Source organism: Fusarium subglutinans, assembly GCF_013396075.1.
Source record: "Fusarium subglutinans strain NRRL 66333 chromosome Unknown NRRL66333_c0000089, whole genome shotgun sequence".
In the NCBI taxonomy this organism is placed as follows: Eukaryota; Fungi; Ascomycota; class Sordariomycetes; order Hypocreales; family Nectriaceae; genus Fusarium; species Fusarium subglutinans.
In genome coordinates, this window is record NW_023502152.1 from 194,664 (window position 1) to 213,344 (window position 18,681).

General features: G+C 47.6%; 5 protein-coding genes across 5 annotated transcripts; 2 read left to right on the forward strand and 3 right to left on the reverse strand.

Annotated features, from left to right (window-relative positions):
- Positions 1 to 1,351: 1,351 nt before the first annotated feature.
- On the forward strand, positions 1,352 to 2,993 carry FSUBG_7200 (UDP-galactose transporter; the record flags this gene model as incomplete). Its single annotated transcript, XM_036685481.1, has 5 exons — positions 1,352 to 1,441; positions 1,525 to 1,554; positions 1,607 to 1,915; positions 2,001 to 2,684; positions 2,736 to 2,993. 5 exons carry the CDS (start codon positions 1,352 to 1,354, stop codon positions 2,991 to 2,993), a joined length of 1,371 nt encoding a protein of 456 aa, XP_036537344.1.
- Positions 2,994 to 3,603: 610 nt separating this feature from the next.
- FSUBG_7201 (PSA1-mannose-1-phosphate guanyltransferase) lies at positions 3,604 to 5,061 on the reverse strand (the record flags this gene model as incomplete). The annotated part of the gene is made up of 3 exons (XM_036685482.1): positions 3,604 to 3,630; positions 3,683 to 4,933; positions 4,996 to 5,061. 3 exons carry the CDS (start codon positions 5,059 to 5,061, stop codon positions 3,604 to 3,606), a joined length of 1,344 nt encoding a protein of 447 aa, XP_036537345.1.
- Positions 5,062 to 7,260: 2,199 nt separating this feature from the next.
- FSUBG_7202 (uncharacterized protein) lies at positions 7,261 to 7,577 on the forward strand (the record flags this gene model as incomplete). The annotated part of the gene is made up of 2 exons (XM_036685483.1): positions 7,261 to 7,403; positions 7,463 to 7,577. 2 exons carry the CDS (start codon positions 7,261 to 7,263, stop codon positions 7,575 to 7,577), a joined length of 258 nt encoding a protein of 85 aa, XP_036537346.1.
- Positions 7,578 to 8,503: 926 nt separating this feature from the next.
- Positions 8,504 to 13,441, reverse strand: FSUBG_7203 (uncharacterized protein; the record flags this gene model as incomplete). Its single annotated transcript, XM_036685484.1, has 6 exons — positions 8,504 to 9,470; positions 9,522 to 9,734; positions 10,057 to 10,191; positions 10,599 to 12,358; positions 12,407 to 12,772; positions 12,818 to 13,441. The coding sequence occupies 6 exons, from the start codon at positions 13,439 to 13,441 to the stop codon at positions 8,504 to 8,506; spliced, it is 4,065 nt and encodes a 1,354-aa protein (XP_036537347.1).
- A 1,339-nt stretch (positions 13,442 to 14,780) lies between these two features.
- Positions 14,781 to 18,147, reverse strand: FSUBG_7204 (positive activator of transcription; the record flags this gene model as incomplete). The annotated part of the gene is made up of 10 exons (XM_036685485.1): positions 14,781 to 14,927; positions 14,983 to 15,287; positions 15,824 to 16,132; positions 16,180 to 16,363; positions 16,412 to 16,584; positions 16,638 to 16,908; positions 16,961 to 17,499; positions 17,554 to 17,632; positions 17,684 to 17,888; positions 18,080 to 18,147. The coding sequence occupies 10 exons, from the start codon at positions 18,145 to 18,147 to the stop codon at positions 14,781 to 14,783; spliced, it is 2,280 nt and encodes a 759-aa protein (XP_036537348.1).
- Between the last annotated feature and the right edge of the window lie 534 nt (positions 18,148 to 18,681).

Genomic DNA, 18,681 nt, shown 5'->3' on the forward strand with positions numbered 1-18,681 from the left:
CGTTTAGTAGCTGCACTAGAGGTTGAGTAGCTTATGACAACCTCGGCCTTTTCATACCGATGATTCACGGTTCTTGGCATGATACTCTCTGATCATGCTAAGAAGTGAACGTGGATGCGCCTTGTTCTTCCACCGCCTGTGGATAGATTTGTCGCTTGCTATGAATTGTGCATTTTACACTCAGAGTCTCAGAAGATTTTCGGTTAAATCTACCGGTATCCGCCTGTTGCAAAGCTTTTTTGCCCTCTTGGTTCCTGGCATGAATAAAAAGGCATGGGTTGCTTCCTAGTGGGCAGGGATAATAAAAAGGGGCCGGGGCAACTTAAACAGGGGTTATTAGAGTTAATGACTGCAACGTTGAAAATTATAAAGGTTTATTAACGATTTATTGAAAATTAAGTAATTACCGTTCTTATTGCTAAGTAAAATGCATTGAAAACTCAGCCAATCCCGCCTCTTAAATATGAAATTCTCATTCCCTGCCCTGCTGAAAACACTTCCAAAGATGCCCCTGCCCCTGATTCCTGCTCTGTCAGATCCCGGCCCACCCATCCCTACCTAGCTTGACCAGTGGGGAGGAAGATGCACCGACTGCCACATGCCTTCCTGCCTTACCTGGCTGGGCATAGGTAAGGTAGGCCTGGGTCCTATTTTTTATGACAAAAACCAACAGGAAGTAAGGCAAGGGGCTCACGTTCGCGGTTCACAGTTTCTTCCATTGTACGGAGTAGGCTGGACGGCTGTGGTGCTTCCTTCCTTTGCACTACCCCAGGGTCACTGTATCCTTCCTGCCTAGGTATCTGCTGCCTTATCCTATTCTGTAAAGAACGGAGACTTCCTTTTCTTGAAGGTGCTCCCCGCCTCTTTCCTCCCCTTTTGTCCTTCTTCTCCTTCATTTCTTCCATATATAGAAACTCTATACGTTACCTTATTTTCTGACACCTCGAGAAGCACGAATAGCGAGCACGGATATCCGACGTCGACTGGCTGTGACGATAAGGCATTGGCTCCCGAGCCTTGGCAGTGCACGATTGCGATCGCGGAGGGGCCCTTGGATCTGCAACAGGAACATTCACAATACTGACACGCGATCCGAATACTCGATATCACACCATTCTACATTGCCTCAGAAAAAAGAACCCAGAAAAATCAGTGGGCGTGGTTGGTTGGCGCCCGAGCCTTCGTAAAGAATTCGAATTTCGTCCATTGTCGCATCGTTTTCCCAGCCAGTGTCGCAAAGCCCCCATCGCGGTTTCAGAGCGCATTGCCCTCTTACTACTGGCCAATTTATCTTCATATCACGCTCCTTTCACATCACATCGACACACTCAGCTCTCCTTTCGACTTTACAATGGCGATACTGGAGGCCTTCCCCAAGGCGCCTCCTGCTAGCCAGGGTGGCTTCCTAGGTCTGAACAAGAAGCAGTGGGCTTTAACAACGGTACGAGCTTCACACCTGGTTTCTTGCTATGCTGTTTGGTAATACATAAATTCCCTGATTCTGGTACTGACGTGCTATACCAGTTGACCTTTCAGAACTCAGCCCTTATCTTGGTAAGTTTTTGTCGCAATGCATCATCCTAGGCTCAGCTAACATTGCCTTCAGATCATGCACTACTCTCGCGTTATGCCTCCAAGTGGCGATCACCGCTACTTTACTTCGACCGCCGTCTTTCTGAACGAGATCATCAAGCTCGCCGTTTCGCTATCCTTAGCCATCTACGATACCTCAAAGACCTTGGCTCCTACGACACCCGCAACAGTCCTTTTTGAGCAAATCTATAACTCCGTCTTTGCAGGTGATGGGTGGAAACTTGCATTAACAGCTGCTTTCTATACCTTGCAGAATATGCTGCAGTATGTCGCGGTGGGTAACTTGGATGCGGTACACTTTCAAGTGCTGTATCAGCTCAAGGTATGCCCCACCACTATGGAAGTCATATTTGTCTTGGCAAAGTAAGCCCTGTTAGAATACGTTCTTTCTGACCTTTTTTTCAAAGATCCTCATCACAGCACTGTTCAGTGTTGTACTGCTGCGACGGCACTTGGGACCCAAGCGCTGGCTTGCCCTCATCATCTTGACGCTGGGCGTATGTGTTGTGTCGCTCCCTCAAGCTGGCTCATCTTCGAGTTCATCCAGCATTCCTCTCCGCCACATGACGGACCATTTCTTCCCTCGCTCGCTCCATGAGCTTGGACACGTACCGATGGACAACAGCCAGGCTGGACATCTAGCTAAGCGATCTGCTACCTATCAAGGCATTGACCATGATTTGCCGCCACTGGATCCTCTTATGAATTATTCTGTTGGCTTGGTCTCCGTTCTTGTCGCTGCTACGGTATCCGGCTTGACGGGTGTCTACTTCGAAAAGTTACTCAAGGAGAGTCCCACTCAAGCCAGTGTTTGGATCCGAAACGTTCAGCTAAGCTTTTACTCCATCTTTGCAGCCGGCCTCGGTGGTGTAATTTGGCAGGACGGTGAGGGAATCAGCGAGCACGGCTTTTTTGAGGGCTACAATTGGGTTGTGTGGAGTGCCGTTGTGCTCCAAGCTGTCGGTGGCATGTTGGCGAGTGTTGTAATTCGGGATACGGATAATATTGTCAAGAACTTTGCGACGAGCATCAGCATTGTCATCAGCTTCTTGATCAGCATGATGTTGTTCCAGTTCGAGGTGTCGGCAACCGTAAGTTCCCTTGTCGTGACCATAACGCATGGATATTAACACAGCCTGCAGTTTATCATTGGCACATTCCTGGTTCTCCTCTCTACTTGGATCTACAATGGTTCAGATAGGGCTATCCGTCGTCCTCCACCAATCCAGATCCATAGCTTCGAGAAGCCGGCTATTGAGAGTTTACAAACCCCTCGTAATTTGCCGAACCGACTGACTGTCAATCCCATGGATAGCCCTATGGGTTTGACCACGAGTCGGCCAAGCACACCACTACTGCCCAGAACGCCAAGTCGATCCAACTTTAAGAGAGACGATTGATCTTGTCGATATATATGTCGATCGAGACACCACATTCATTATACACTCGAATACAAAGATTCGTATTCGGGATTTCATCATTATGAAGTCGAACGAAGACATGAATCACGCATCCTTGCAGTAACATTATATATAGCCAGGATCTCTTTGGTACATTTCTTGGATAGATAGAACAGCTTGCATAGCCAGTCTGCAGTAGTCATCACTTTCTGCGCACCCCGGTAGGTATGGTTGGCGATAGGAAAAACATCCACTTCTGAGGAGGTGCGGTATGACAGTATACCCCTGATTATAGAAACGTGAATCTTAGATCAAGACTAGAAAGGACGGGAATGGTGTTTCCCAAAAATCACAGCTTCCAAGTTTAAAATATGGTGGAGAGGCTTGGACAAGAATGCAAGTCCATTATCGCTGTTTACTTGCTTTACTGAATAGTCATTCCTCTTGATGTGACCTGATTGGAAGCAGTTTTGTTCCTCAGATATCACTCCTATATACACCCTCTATTACGCTTTGATGGCCTCAACTTTCAAGGATATATGGCGCCTCTTTCAAGGAAGATCAAACGCAAACTTTTTGCACTAGTCTAGATTGTAGAAACGAGCTTCGTTTACATAATGACTTCGTTGGTGACATCCTGTGATTCTATTAGCGGGGTGCTCGTCGAATAATTCGAGTTGGGAACTTACCCTCTTCAACTCCTTGTAGGGCAAGCAGACACAGTTCTGCACGCGGACCTCATCGCCGACACCGCAGTCCTTGCCAAGGATGGTAATGCTCTGGACCTTGACACCATTCTTGATGATGCTGGTCGAGTGGCTGCCAACAGGGGTAGGGGTACCCTCAACTCGAGCCCAGGCGCCAACGCGGCTACCCCAGCCAATGATGGAGTAGAGAACGCAAGCGTCGTGCTTGATCTCGCAGTCCTCGAGCACGATGCTCTCCTTAACACGGGCGCCAGCGCCAATGTGAGCACGGGGGCCAATGCTCACATTGGGGCCGAGCTTAGCAGTGGGGTGCACTTCGGCTGTAGGGTGAATGAAGACAGGAGGGACGATGTTTGCGCTAGGAGTGGCAAGCTCGTCGCTGTGGTCGGATTGCGCAGCCTTTTGGAGGTAGAGAGCGTTGGCAGGGACAGCAGAGCCAGCAGTCTTGATCTGGCGCCAGAAGTCCTTGGTCTCGTAAACGTAGAACTGCTTGCTGTCGGCCATGTCAGAGAGGATATCCTGCTCCAGTCGAATAACCTCGCTCTTCTTCTCTTCATCATCATCGTCGTCGTCAGGGAGGACGAAGCTGTTTTCGAGGTTATCGGAAGAGGGGTAGGAGACAAGACGAGAGGGTCGGTCGAGGCGGCGCTTGATGGCGGAGCGGATAGAGGGGAAGATTGCCTCGGTGGAGAAAAGGTAGACACCGCAGTTGATCAGGTTGCTGATTCGCGACTCGGGCTTCTCGACGTAATGTAGAACACGGCGGGTGTGGGAATCGGAGACAATGCAACCGAAGTTTGTCGCGGCCTCGTCGCTCACACGTGTCCCGAGGATGACAGCCTCAGCATCCTTATCGTTGAAAAGCTTAAGCATCTCGTCGAGAGGGAACGAACAGCAAACATCGGCATTGAGAACAAAGAGACGCTCGGGGCGACCCTTGAGGATAGCATCACGGAAGTGGTAGAGACCGCCAGCGGTTCCAAGAGCCTCATACTCGCGGAGATACTTGATAGTGATGGCGGGGAACTCCTTGGCGGAGTCCTTGATGAAGTCGCGGAAGACAGATTCGTCGTAGTAGCCGATGATGTAGACCTCCTGGATCTGCTTGTTGGGGACGCGAGCGACAGAGGAGAGGCAGTGCCAAATGATGGGGTGGCCAGCGACTTCGAATAGAGGCTTAGGCACGTCGAGGGAGAGAGGGCGGAAACGAGTGCCGCGAGAAGGACCACCGACCTAGAGCAATTACTGTGTTAGAACAGCAAGTTTATAGAGGGGTGGGGAGGGTGAAGCTATACCAGGATGACGGCCTTTGTGGCGCCCTGGTCCTTGGTGCGATGGGCCATGGGGACGTGGAGGGACATGATTGCTGTGGTGTGATGAAGAGTGGGAATTGAAGAGAAGAGAGGGAGAAAAAGCTCGTAGAGGGAGGTGAAGTTGAGCTTGATCCTTGTGTTTTGCTGGGGGGAGTGAGTGGAGGGGACACTTTGGAGAATTGAAGGCGGTGACCAAAAAGGGAAACTGTTGATGGGCGGAACGGTGAGGTTAGGTGGGGGTGGGTAATGCACGTGGGAATAGAGGGGGTTCGGTTGGGTGAGGGGCTTACCCTGTATTAAATACCTAGGGAGTCATGAGCCGCGAATTTGGCTGAATGGAGGCTTGAGATATATTAGTTTGGTGTCCTTTGCTCAATTATTTCAAAACCGAAGTGTACGCGACTGCAAGTGCGATCAGAAGGTTGTCCATCTGATAAGATCGTTGCAATCTAAACACGCGATGTTGGTTGTAACTTGACGGGAAGATCGATATCAGTGATAATTCACACCCAGCCATCTCAATTGTATGTACATATGCGCGAAAATGGTGTTTTTGGTTCCCGGGCTATTACTCTTGAGTTTTGTTGGTAAGCTGTAGATTTCGTCGAACTCAGTGACTTGTGCGATAGATTCAAGAGCACAATGGGTGGATAAGACTTGTTATCATTATTATTAGCAATGAATAAATGTAGCCTCTTGTATAATTCTATAGACTATGAGCTACTTCACTCTATGGAGGATTTATATAATATGTACCTTAGGTATGGTGGAAACCAATTCACGACTTGAGATGTTAACCACCACCAAGCACACGTTTTCGGTTCAATTTTCGTATTGGGTAGTACCACTAAGACCAAACATCGTGAGATGTTCCCTTAGATGTAGAGATACAATGGCTAGGATGTTCGAAATTCAAAGTGATTAAAAGTATGTAAATGAGTAGTGCTTTACCTCGGAGACAAAGAGGAGAAACAAAGGGGGCGGTAGCTGATCAGGAACAAGATGCTGCTAGGGGGAGAAATGGAATTTCAAGGTGAGAGATATTTCACTTACAGTAATCCTATAGAAGCGAGCCGGTTGGTTGCTCAAGTGTTGGATATTGAACCCAGGCCTGACATGATTTCGCATATCATAGACAGACTTTGCCGCGGCAATTATCGGGTAAAGATGCTCCCAGGATAATTGATGAGGTTGCAGTGCGTGCAAATGCTGCTTCTTGTAGGGGACGTGTAACCTGAGGAATTGAAAGAGTTGCGTGATGTCTGCAGGTTGCCAAGAAGCGGGAATGGATGCGAACCATCTGTTCTGTTCCTCGTTTTTGATTGTGTAGAATCGATAGCCTCTCGACAAGTAGTATTCAAATCTTGGGTTTGCATAACTACGACTGGACTAATAGTAAAAAAGGCCTAACCGATAATGCTCTCTTTAACGTTTTCGATTGTGTCAATCTTTGTATCGTGAACCAACATTTTTAAACCTCATCTTGAGATCTTCAAACCGAGTGGGTCAAGTTTTAGCTGCCGAAGGTAGACCCCTGCTAGAGAGTGGATATTGATGGATTAGAATAGAAATGGACCCATTCTTAGCCTCTTCTGAACTGTATGAATAGAATCAATGTTGAAGACATAGTCTAGGCTATCACTTTGAGAATGTGAAAACAGCCATCACACAATAAGGTGGCTGAGGCGGTGAAGAGGTTAATTGAGACAACATGCAAAAGCCCCTCCATCGATAAACCAATGCAACACTCATCAGCCGATTCCAAGCCTCCATCTCCGCACTTGCCCGCCATCTCAGGACACAACGGCTACCTTCATCCAGTCAAAAGCCAAAGCCGCCTAAGTCAGGGGTACCCATCCCTGGAGATGCTACCTACCGGGCTGCCGTCTGGGGAAAATCCGGGGTTCCTTTGTGTACTCGACAAGTCCCTTGTCTGTACTGTGGCGGCTCGCAGCACGGCTTACATGCCCCCAAACAGCTTCTCCAAATACCATGATGTGACTTGGCTGAAGACCTGGATAATATCAGACATGCACGTCTTGTCACTCATAAATGACGGCAAGAAATTCCCCGCAAGTAACGGTTCACCTCCTCCTCTTTTAAGAGAGACGAGTTCCCGGCGCGAGTGGAGGCGCTTTCCTCCTTGATACTTACCTTGGCTCCGTTCTCAACACCTCGTTCAGATCTGCGGATTCATTACCGACTATCAATCTTCTCAATCGCTGATCATATTCATTGACTGTCAAAATGTCTCCTCTCGTTGCTCGTGTCGCTCGCTCTGCTGTCGTCCTTCGACCTCTCCCTGCAGCCCAACGAGGACTCCGCATTTCGAGCATCCTCCGTGAATCCGAGCCGTACCAGGCGAAGCCGCCCAAACAGAACCAGAACCAGTATGGATACGTGAATTGAGATGAGATGAGGATGAGCTGGACTAATAATTTATTCTCAGCAACAAAATTCTCGTCGCTGGTGCCCTCGCTATTGGCGGTGGGTTCTGGTGGTTCTACAGAGGGGGCAAGCCCGTCCTCGACGCGTCTGGCGAACCCAAGGCACCTACCAAGTAAATACTAACGATAGATGCTACGAGAATAGTCTGGAAGTTCAGCTGCGAAAAATGACACAGGTGAAAAGATATGATGACAGCGGCGATGGCAATAAGGGCATGTAAATACAGAGGGACCTGTCATTTCCATTCTGGGCAGAGAGCTTCAGCCTGCAAAATTACACCTTGTATGATGGAATGTCTTATTGGTGATTACCTTCAGCCAACATAATATCACCTCTGTTTGCGCCATGCGCATTTAAATCTCACTCATTACTCACTGTTTCGCATTGCTTTGAACCTACACTTCTGGGCTCGTACCCTGCAACTTTGATGATCTTGGCATTGCACATAAAATGCATCTGAACAACCCACTTCGCAATACTACTTACATACCATACAAACCAGGCTTCTAGTGCATCTTAAAGGTTACTACCTAGTAGTAGGCAGATGCGAGAGACACTTAATGGCCAAGTTACCAATTGGAAGGACGACCTCTGTCACATGCAAAAATGGATCGTCGTGGAGGTGAGGAAGGACCACTGAAGCTGTTGCTTTAAACTTTACCTCCTGTTAGATAATCCCCCAAAAAGGAAATTTTCACCTCAACACCAACCCAGTATCACCCAGAGTCTCATACATAATAACATTGGAGGCACTCGAACAAATAAACAAAAGAAGGATATCAGCAAAAGGTAATCTCGCTTGCCCCGTACTGGAATCGAACCAGTGATCTTATCATTACTAGTGATACGCTTTACCACTGAGCCAACGGGGCTTGTCTAGCGACATACACAAGGTTGCATGGAACGCTTGCTTCGTTGGTCCTCAGGCATGTACAATATTATAAGATGGATCACAGATTGGGACATTGAATCTCTCTGTTTTCTCATATCTGTCTCCTAGGTACAGGAAACCTATTTTTCGAACCATTCCCATGTTTCCCTTCTAGGAAATTGACTTCCCTTCTTCGTGGTGGACGTATTCCCAGCCTTCAGGTTGAGCTGGAGAATCCGAGGACTTTGTCGCATCTTCCTCTAATGCTTGTCCTACTGGCGCCCTTCCTGTGGAGCTGGAAGCAGATTCGCTGTTGAAGGCTCGTCGGCGTTGATGAGACACAGCGAGAGCAGTTAGCCGCCTAATTGCAGCCTCGAGAGCTGCTTGGCGGCTAGCGTCGTTTGCGCTGTTCGTGGTGGAATCTGTATGGGACGGCGGCGCGTTTCCTACCGAGGGATTTCGTGAAGGGTGAGGGGCAGGTGTTTGAGGACCATGCTGACTAGCTTTAGAGGCGGGCGGTTGAGCAGTTGTCATTGACTGGGCGTGATTGCTTCTGGGAGGGAGGCGAAGAAAAGCAAGAGTTGGGGCATGTCTTTCAGGATCAGTCTCCGTGGCACGCTTCTCACGTTCATGGGGACTCTCCCGGGTCGTCTCCGCGTAAGGAGAAGTTTGGCGAAGGGCAGAGGCTGGAGGAGCAGAGGCTGGAGGAGTAGAGGCTGGGAGTTCTTGAGGCACCAATCTCTCATCCTTAGTTTCCTGCTCGGGTGAAAGTTCAAGGGTTAAGAGACCACGTATGTATTGCATTTGCGCCTTCACGGTATGGTACAGCGGGTATAGGCTGCCAAAGGTACCGAGTGTGAAAAGTATAATGCGGATGGCGGCAAAGATGGAGCTCAAGATGTAGGACTCTGTCCATTCCAAATCCGCCAAATATGCTTGGTAAGTCAGAACACTTGCAAGTGTGCAGGCATCGCGGGCGAAGCCAAACTGAAGGAGCAGCATCCAGCTCGAAAATATGACGGCACGAGTTCGGTGCCATTCACTGCGCTGAATCCAAGCCAGCGGCTTGAACTTGGTGGTAGAATCACCAGACTCCTGTTTCTTGGCATCACCGTTCGACTTCGGGTTGAGCTGCTTTCTGACCATGAAGTAGTTGAGAAGAACGAACAAGAAGATAGACAAAAAGTACCTAGAGATTTGCACCTCGACCATGTCGGGGGTTACCGCCTCAACGGCCCCAAGACCTTGCAGCTTTCCCAGCAGGTTTGGACATGGCACATCCTTTTGTACGAAGAAGACATTATTGACAACGCCGTTGTTATCGTAGCTCTTCAAGCATAGCTTGGAGCCCTTCATTTTGATGAAACTCATGTTGAGATCAAAGATGTGGTTTCCTCTCGGACTGAAAGGAGAGAAATTTTCTCGAAGAATAAATAGGTAGAAGTGTATAAAGGCCAAAGTCGGGATGCAGTAGCCCTTAAATAAGGAAGAGTATCCTGTTAAACTTTTCGTTCACTGTAAGTTTGAAAATTTCCCATACAAAGGCTCTTTCTCATAGGCCACAACATTGCTGTTTATTGAAGCTTCACGAAAGTTACTTGCCTATACATAAAAGCTAGTACTATGAAATGCACGCAGTTAAGTTCCGGGTGAACATGAAATTACGGACTGAAAGTTCTTCAGGGACTACAGGTACGCTCAGTCACAGAAGTGATTTAACTTACAGTGCATCGTCATCGAAGTTTGATCGAAGTTGGCCAACACCAAAGGAAGAGCACTCAATGGTGATAATTTTAAAATGTGCAAAGAAGCTTTGTGGGCTTTGCATAGATCTTAGGTTTTCAAAGACTTTAAAGAAACTAGACAAAGTCTTATCATAAGATTACACAAAATCAAAGAAAGGTTTGCCAGCCCCGTGCATGAACCATTTTCCATCAGAATAACTTTGGCATAGTCTTAGCATGAAATTATCAAAACAACTAGAGTTGATATTCTATACGAACCGTGTCATTTGGATTTTGGAAATTTCCTCGACCACAAAGACAGATGTATAAGAGCTTGAGAAGCCACGATTCACTGCAAGCCAAAACTGGCAAAGTGCTATAGATGCAGTTATGCAATCAAGAGTTTGTCGCGAATAGCTGAGTGCCAAAGGAAGTATAGCTCATAGCAAAGTCATCCCAGAAGCCTGAAAGAACATAGCAATATACCACATGGGATCAAAGAGTTTAATATCTGAGCGACGTTATCAGCTCACTACGCTCACATGCCACCCCAACTTCCGGCACCGGCACCCATTTGATCCATCGCAGGCCTACTCAAACTCCTCAAAGTCTCATCCCAGTCCCGCCAATCGATGTCATCAACTTCGCCGGGATCCATGTTGAGGTCGAGACCAGGATTGGACCCAGCTCTGTTTTGGAAAAGCTCATCGATATCACCGAGAGCACCTGGATCATGCATGTGCTGAAACATGCCTGAGCCTAGCCACGGTGATAGGCGAGCACCTCCATGTGCTTGAGGATCATTGTCGTTTCTACGTGTAGATGCAGTCCCTGATACGGCGGGCGATGCAATGCTTGAGAGACTTCCAAGGCTACTATCTCCTGGGAAAAGACCACCCATGTTCTGTGCTCCAGAATCGACTCCTTCGTAGTATATAGCAAGATTTGGATTGCTAGACTGAATGTTTTGCCAGGTGTTGGGGTCAAAAACACTCACTTGGTCGAGTGGTTGTTGGGTCCGTTGCTGGGTTTGTGAAAGGGACGCAGGTTGATCTGCGCTGGGCAAAATGCTCTGGTACTCGGTATCATCGGAGAAGTCTCCCGGCCGAAATATCTTTCGCCACCGGGTTCGGAGTTCTGACATGCGGGTCTCCATTCCGGGTGCAGGACCAATACGTTCCAGTACAGGTTTGATTCTCTCCTCACGATCGAGACGTCTCGCTGCCTCGGGATCAGCGCGTAACCGAACAAGTTCCGATTCACGATGTCTTTTAGCCTTTGTAAATAGTCTTTTAATAGGCATCCATGCAGCCGTGTGATTTGTGTTGTTGCTGCCATCGATTGGATGATCATAGTCGAGAATTTGGGCAGCTTCCCATGCTCGCTCCGAGGTGACACCCCAAGGGCGTTTCGAGAGTTCCAGCAGCATGCACGCGATTGCGTGCCATTGACGGTAGGATTTGAACAGCCAACGCCATTGCCTGCAGTTCGGGTCAATATTGAGAATGTGGCTGTACTCAACGATCTCAATACAAGACTGCCACAACCGGCTTCGGATCTCGTATGATACCTCCGGGCCCGTCCCGGGGAAGAGCACGGGCTGATATATGATGAGGCCAACCTTTGCCATCATGATTCTAGAGATTAGAGAAGCAACCCAGAAAATGGGATCATCTTCCCTCATGAGATGTTTCAGGAACTTATCCTCCATGCGTTCGTAGACTTCAACGAGCATGCGCTCGCGCTCTTCGAGGCTTTTTTCGACCTCTTCTAGATCAACAGGACGCATTTGCGCTATGGCCGCGAACAGGCCTCGAGACAGGGCCGTGATCTCGTAACGCGAGAGGCAAATGGCGGAGTCAGTGCGGCCTTGACGAGGAGTTGGTATCTCGGTAAACGATGGGTCAATATCGGCGTCATTTATGTTTGACGGGAGTTGAGTGTCAAAGGTCTTGTCACCTATGATCAGATCAGACCCCATTTCCTCAGCAGAACGGACGTCAAGAGAAACAATGGCCCACCAAAGACGACGGCGCATCTCAACCTCAAACGGTGAGAGGCCAAGCTGCTGACCGTCGCGGTAGAGACCAAGAGCTTGAGCCATTCGGACACAGAGACTGGTAAGCGTCCAAGCGAATTTGCTATCATCGTGACATTTGACTACGGTGAGATAGATAACAAATGCTTGCAGCATAGCCATGTTGGTGGTGTTGAGAAGATTAGACTTGGCTAGGGCTTGTTCAAGAGCGAAACGAAATTGAGAAATGAAGTGAGATTGAGACGCGCCGAAATTTGCTTCGACCTAGAATGTGTGAGACGGCGTCCATATGTTGTGTCAGTGAGGACTCACCTCTTGTGTCTCCATCGAAGTCACAGCTGAGTAATAGATGGCAAACACAAGCGCTTCATCTCCAGGACGCAGATCATGCTCTCCGCGCCTCACTTGAGTCATGAGTCTACTCATGGTGGGGATGTGCAACACCTTGACAAGAGGTTCAACATTCTCGAGATAGATCTGCCAAAGGAAAGAGCCTTGCGCGGGCAACGGATGAAGGCCTGTAAGATCCACATCGGCAGAGCTGTAGCCAAAAAGGAAGCTGTGGTGGTCATGTTCAATACCCAAGTTCTGTGGAGGGGACTGCTCAGGAGTCGTATCGTCTCCAAACTCAGCTTCTACCTCGTTCATAGTCTCCATCTCGTTGCGAATCTCAGCGAGCTGTCCCATGTCAGATGATGCTCAAGATTGTCAAGGAGATCGTACCTCATCGTTGAGCTTCACGAAGAAGCCACTATTGACGTATCGCGGCGTCGAGTCTCCATCGTGGAGCACTAAACGGCCGAGCTGTTTGTTGACCTTTGAGAAATCGGTACTCTCAGACTCCCTCTTGACCTTCTCAGTGGCTGCTTGAACGACATCTTTTGCACTCTTGCTCTTTTCTGAAGCTAGTGGTGATTCTCCATTGCTCGCTTCCATGCCATTCTCACTAGCTGTACCTTGACCACTCATCTCATGAACCAGTCCCTCGAGCTTCCGTAATCGATCCAAGAGATCAATCTCACGCTCACTCTGCCCAGTAGCAGGACCTGTAGGCGCAAGCCGCGTCTGACGTGGTGCGCGGCCCGGAGCAGGGTAGATACAATCGCATTGAGCCCGCCGACAGTTGCTACAGGGCATCGTCTTGTCACATCGGACTCTGCGCCTCCGACAAGTAACGCAGCTACGTGGATTTAGCAGAGGAGCGCCCGAAGTCATGAGGGCCACGGGTCGGTCGTGGGGAATTGTTGCGTGGCCTGCTTGCCGCCCGGTAGTTGCGGGGTTAGCAGGCCGATGAAGGCTCCCAGGCGAGGTGCCAGAAGACGGCGTCTTGGGCGTGTTCGAAGCCATCACCAATATTGTTGTTGGTTTAGTATTATCTTCGGCCTTATGACAAATAATTCAAGGTGGAGGCCCAAGTATTAAATACTGGATCATGGAATGATCTGCAGACACAAGGCCTGATTGAAAGACGAAACATCCTGGCCTCCGGTCAGCGCTAACAACACTCTGTTGCAACTTATTACAGGGTCTGAGGCCCTACTCATCTCGTCTGCCACGCTGCTAAGCGAATCCTCCAAGATGGATGGTGACATAAAAAAGATGGGCGGATGAATTAGAAGTATGATTTGTCTCGGCTCGTTACGTGTGACTTGTGTCAGACCTGACATAGTGGCCCTAGCGTGAATCGATGAACCTGGCCGAGCTTATTAGCACTTCATACCTTGCAAATACTGTTTCCTCATGATCCTGCAGAAGCTCGAGTCTTCGGTGATAACTTGATATGGCCGAACGCTTTGCCACTAGTGTTAGACTTGCTCTTGCTTCCCCTCCTTCTTTCCTCGATGGAGTGGACTTTTGATGCAGGATGCAGATATCAGTGCCCTTTGAGTGTGACAAAGAAGGAAACTGCTCTCCTCTCACTTCTTTGTCGCACTCAAATGGAAGAAAGTCAAGGCGAGAACACGGTTCATTCAGAAGGTAATGTGACCAGGTCGCTTTGTACGCTCTCTCTAGCTTCTTCTGTTCCCAATATTTGAAGCTCTTGAGATGTGACATACTCGCTGTATCTGTCAAAGGCGAAAACTCAAAGCGTGGTCATCAAAACACGCCAGATACGGACCCAGGAACTCTATTTTCCTTGGAGAACCCTCCTATATGATCGGCTTGGAAGCGCAAGCCAGCCAAAGCCCAGCCTATCCGACTGGACATATAAAAAGAGGTCGAGTGTGAAACTCCTGGACACTCCAATGAACGAATGCTTGACTTTGATTGCAAGAGAATCGCAGCGGAATGATATTCTAGAATCTCTATTTTGGATGTTGGTAGATAAGCATACAAGAGCTATATACTACATAACAGGAAGAGAAATGCTAGATGGGATGCATTCCAGTGAACATTCAACTTGCTAGGTCATGCCCCCGAATGCGGGATACTATGCAGAGTGTCATCTAAAGTGATGAAAGCTGCTGGCCGAATACTACTAAGAGACTTCTATAATCTAAGCGTTGATTCTATTGCGTCAGGTCAGTCAAGGATTTACATATCTTCAGATATTGGTTGTGGAACTTTGGGCGGCGATGATCAAATAGAGCAAAAGTAAATGCCCATTTCTACAACTTGATAAGGATTAATAAGGAGTTCATGTAAGTCTGTTTTGGAATACCCAATAATATTGGATATTGGAAATCTATTGCAATGCGATGATATCCATCTCCATGCTCGCACCAGCAGGAAGTCTCGGAGATTCACATGCACTTCTAGCAGGCTTGTGTGGAAAATACTCAGCGTAGACCTCGTTCATGTCCTTCATATCATCCATATTCTGAAAGTAAACCTACAAAATTATCAGCAAAAGACTTAGAAATATCAAATGTGCAACACACTGTTACCCGAGCAACCTTATCAAGGCTGGAACCTGCTTCCTCTAGAATAGCCTTTGCGTTCTGACACATCTTGTGCGTCTTCTCAGCAATGGTTCCTTCTATAAGCCTAGCCTGTGAGTCGGCGGGGATCTGGCCTGACAGAAAGACCATGCCGTTGGCTTTGATAGCTTGGGTGGTGGCCCAATAGCTGGCACTTCTGATCAACATTCGGTTCAAAGACAGAGAGAAGATAATACGAACGTGCGACTGCCTTGGGAGAGAATACGTGCTCCATAGCTGCATAAGGTCTAATTGAGGCTGAGAATGCGCGACTATAACTGTAATCGAGATTTCTTGGGAGTATGTTGATTTGTGATATATGCGCTGGTGGTCGAAGGATAGACAGGACCGGAGCAACACAACGGGTAGCTAACGTCATGATGTAACAAAAAGAATGCAGATTTTGTGCTTGCTCTCCTAGGAACTCACTTTATTAAATATTGTTCGAGAATAAGTCTCGGAGTCTCGCTCCGCACCATACGTACTGATCTACGAAACAGGATTCCGGTGTAAGTCGGAGCTAACTATGAGGACTACCACAAGCTATTAAACATTTCTGATGATGTAGTTATACCGGCTTATCTCGACAAAATGCATGGCTGCTATAGTATTGAGTATTGAGTTTAGATGTTTGTCGACATATCGTCCACATCCCACATCCACGCATTATCGAGCATATCAGTGTCTGATATATCGAAACCTTCCACATTTAAATCATCAATCACTGAAAGGATTGTGTTAGGGTGTGCGGGATCTCCGACTCCATTTCCATCTCGTATATTTGACCACAATGGGTCAGGCGATATACCTAACTGCCCTGGGTGGGTTATAGCATATTCGTCCAGACCAGGAACAAGGCTCACATTGAACATGTTCCCAGTGACCTGATGCTGGCGACAATTGCTTCCTCGTAACTTAGTATGTAGCTCTAGAATTTGTACGAGATCAGACCTGTAGGCTTGCGCTGGAGCTACACGTCGTGATACAAACTCGCCAAGGAGGTTCATAACCTGGGGCAAGTCCCAAAGCAGCTCGTTCGCCGGCCGGATGATATCGATTAAAATCAAGGCGAAGGCCGCTGAAAAGAGTGCATCGATATCATATGGCAAGAAGATATCTGGACTCAAGTCAATAACATGCAATTACAGGAGCTGTCCAACTCACCACACATCATCTGTTGCTTCAGAATTGACATGATCTTGAGGATCTGGACAGCAGACTCGATGCACATCTTCAGCATCGATTCAAATGGCGACGAAGAGTGGCGAGCATCGGGTATCGGAGCATTTGATGTTAGAAGAGGCTTGAGAAGTGAAAAAAGAACAGGCCTAACAGTCAAAATCACACACTGAGACATATTTAGTTCGGGCTGGAATAGAATTGACGGGAAACTTACCTGGTGGAGCAGAAGATGGAGTGTGGCAGACTCGCGAGAAATTGGTTGGCTTGGTAGCTGCACATCTAGCGGTAGATGTTGGCGTAAGATAACGTAGGTCTCCGCAATACGAGAAAGGATTGACTTCACTTCAAGAAGGAAATTCCGCTGTTGATCGTGTACTCCATAGATGGCTGTGGACGTCTACATGAGCTAGCATTCACACAGTATAGGTCACAAAGCTCACCATCAAGGATCTTGCCGAGATGAGAAGAAAGGATCGCATGGATAGCGAATGCGTTTTGCGACTCATCTCCTGGCTTTATTTCTGGGAACGGAATTGAGATATCATCGTCTCTCATGACAGACGGACTGCCTAGCATCGCCGCACACTTCCTGTCGATGCAGTAGACTGTCCACCAGAGACGTCTTTGGTACTCGAAGTTTGAGGATCTCAAAGCTTCCGGAAACCCTTTGTTCAGAACTTTGGTGACAGAAATTCGCAGGGCTTGACCAATCTAAGGACCAGTTAGTTAGTTGGAGGAATACTCTAAGGCTACACAAACTAACCGTGACATAAGCCTCCTGTAGGAGATCGGTCGCATGCATGAACAAAGCAGACAGACATAGAACCTCAATTGACAACAAAGGATCTTCATAGAGCCTTCTTATATCTGGCATAGCTTCAATGGCAAGTGTGAAGTAGTTCATTCCGGAGGGGCCCATGTCAGAGTGTTCTCTAGACTGTATCGACTTGCCGAATGCTAGTATAAGGAGCATTTGAATGTGCCATAGGCTTGCTTCAATCTCCAAATCTTTGTCACGGTCGTCGTAAAATGTCCTCAGTCTTTGAAGAAATATGTCTGCATCAAATATGGAGTAAAGAGAACCGATGTGCACAATTACCGTGTTGGTCAAGTATTCTGCGTAAGAGAGCTTCGGGAAGGCGATGCTTGACAGATCGAGAGCTATCGGCGGTAGTGTTCGTGCATAAGATCTGTCCTGTCGTTCCATAGATACGCTCCCAGGATCCGCGATTGGGGATGATTGTTGAAGAAGGTTGCGAACATTGCGACTGAAGCTGAGAGTTGAGCTGTGCCCAAGGTAGGCTAATATGGTAAGCATGTCAATTACTTTAAGGTACCAGAAAATAGCAGACTCACCCGCGTGCCCATAGCGATGGACCTTGATCTGTGGCTCGGAAGTGACAAGAGCATTTGTAAGGGAATTGGACTCCGATCTCTTTTCAAGACTTAATCAAGGAACGGAAAACATTCACGATGTGATACATACCGACGACGTCCTAGTTTCGCCCAAAGGGCTTGTTGGAGGATTTCTCGATGAATAGCGTGCATTGAGCTGCACTGGACCCGATGAGAGGGCTTCAGTATTCGAGCCTACACCTTGGACGGAGCGTGATTGAGCCTCAAGTGATTCGATACGAGCGTGTAATTGATCGAGGTAACTAAGTCCATCAGTCTTGACAAGGTTCGCCTGCCTGGACCGATCACATACTCTACAGATATTGCTACTTTCTTTTCCTTCTCTTCAAAGATGCAGGTTTCCTTACGTCTAATGCATCTCTCACAAGGATGGCGCCCTGAACAGCGAGTCTTGCTGTTGCGGCAGGCGATACAGCTACTCAGCGTCAATTAAATTGACAAGGTAGGGAACAAGCTATGAACTGACGCATTGGATATCTTTTCACGCTTACGAGCTCGGGCTCGAGTCGATCGCGCATTGATCTCATTGTCCATTTGTTCGAGTTTTGAACAATGGAGGTCATTTGCATTGCATGTCGGAGTGAAGTTCCGGAAGACGGGAATAAGATGGATGATTGAATGTGGGGACGGGACGTTGTGTGACAGACCCACTACCCGCTTCTAGGGAACTGTTCATCCACTGGATGTTCTATCGTTGCAAGGCAAATTACGGAGTACATACTATGGTATTAGGCATAAGTAAGGGCTATTTTCAGTAGCTTTAGTAGTCTGTGCACTATAACTACACTGTAATTTAGTGCTAATTACACTAGGAAAGTAAATATACTTAATTTTAATTAGCTAACCTAAACTTACTTTTTTATTACTTTATATATATCCTATTAGCTATAATAATATCCTTATAATACTACTTTATTATATTAAGCCAGGCTTAAAGAAACTCTTTTAGTACTGCCTTCTAAGCCTCCTTTATAGCTACCCTTAGCCTTATATATATTATCCTTGTAAAATAATATTTACTAATATAATTCTTTATTTAATTTTATATATCTTTAATTAGGTTTAAAT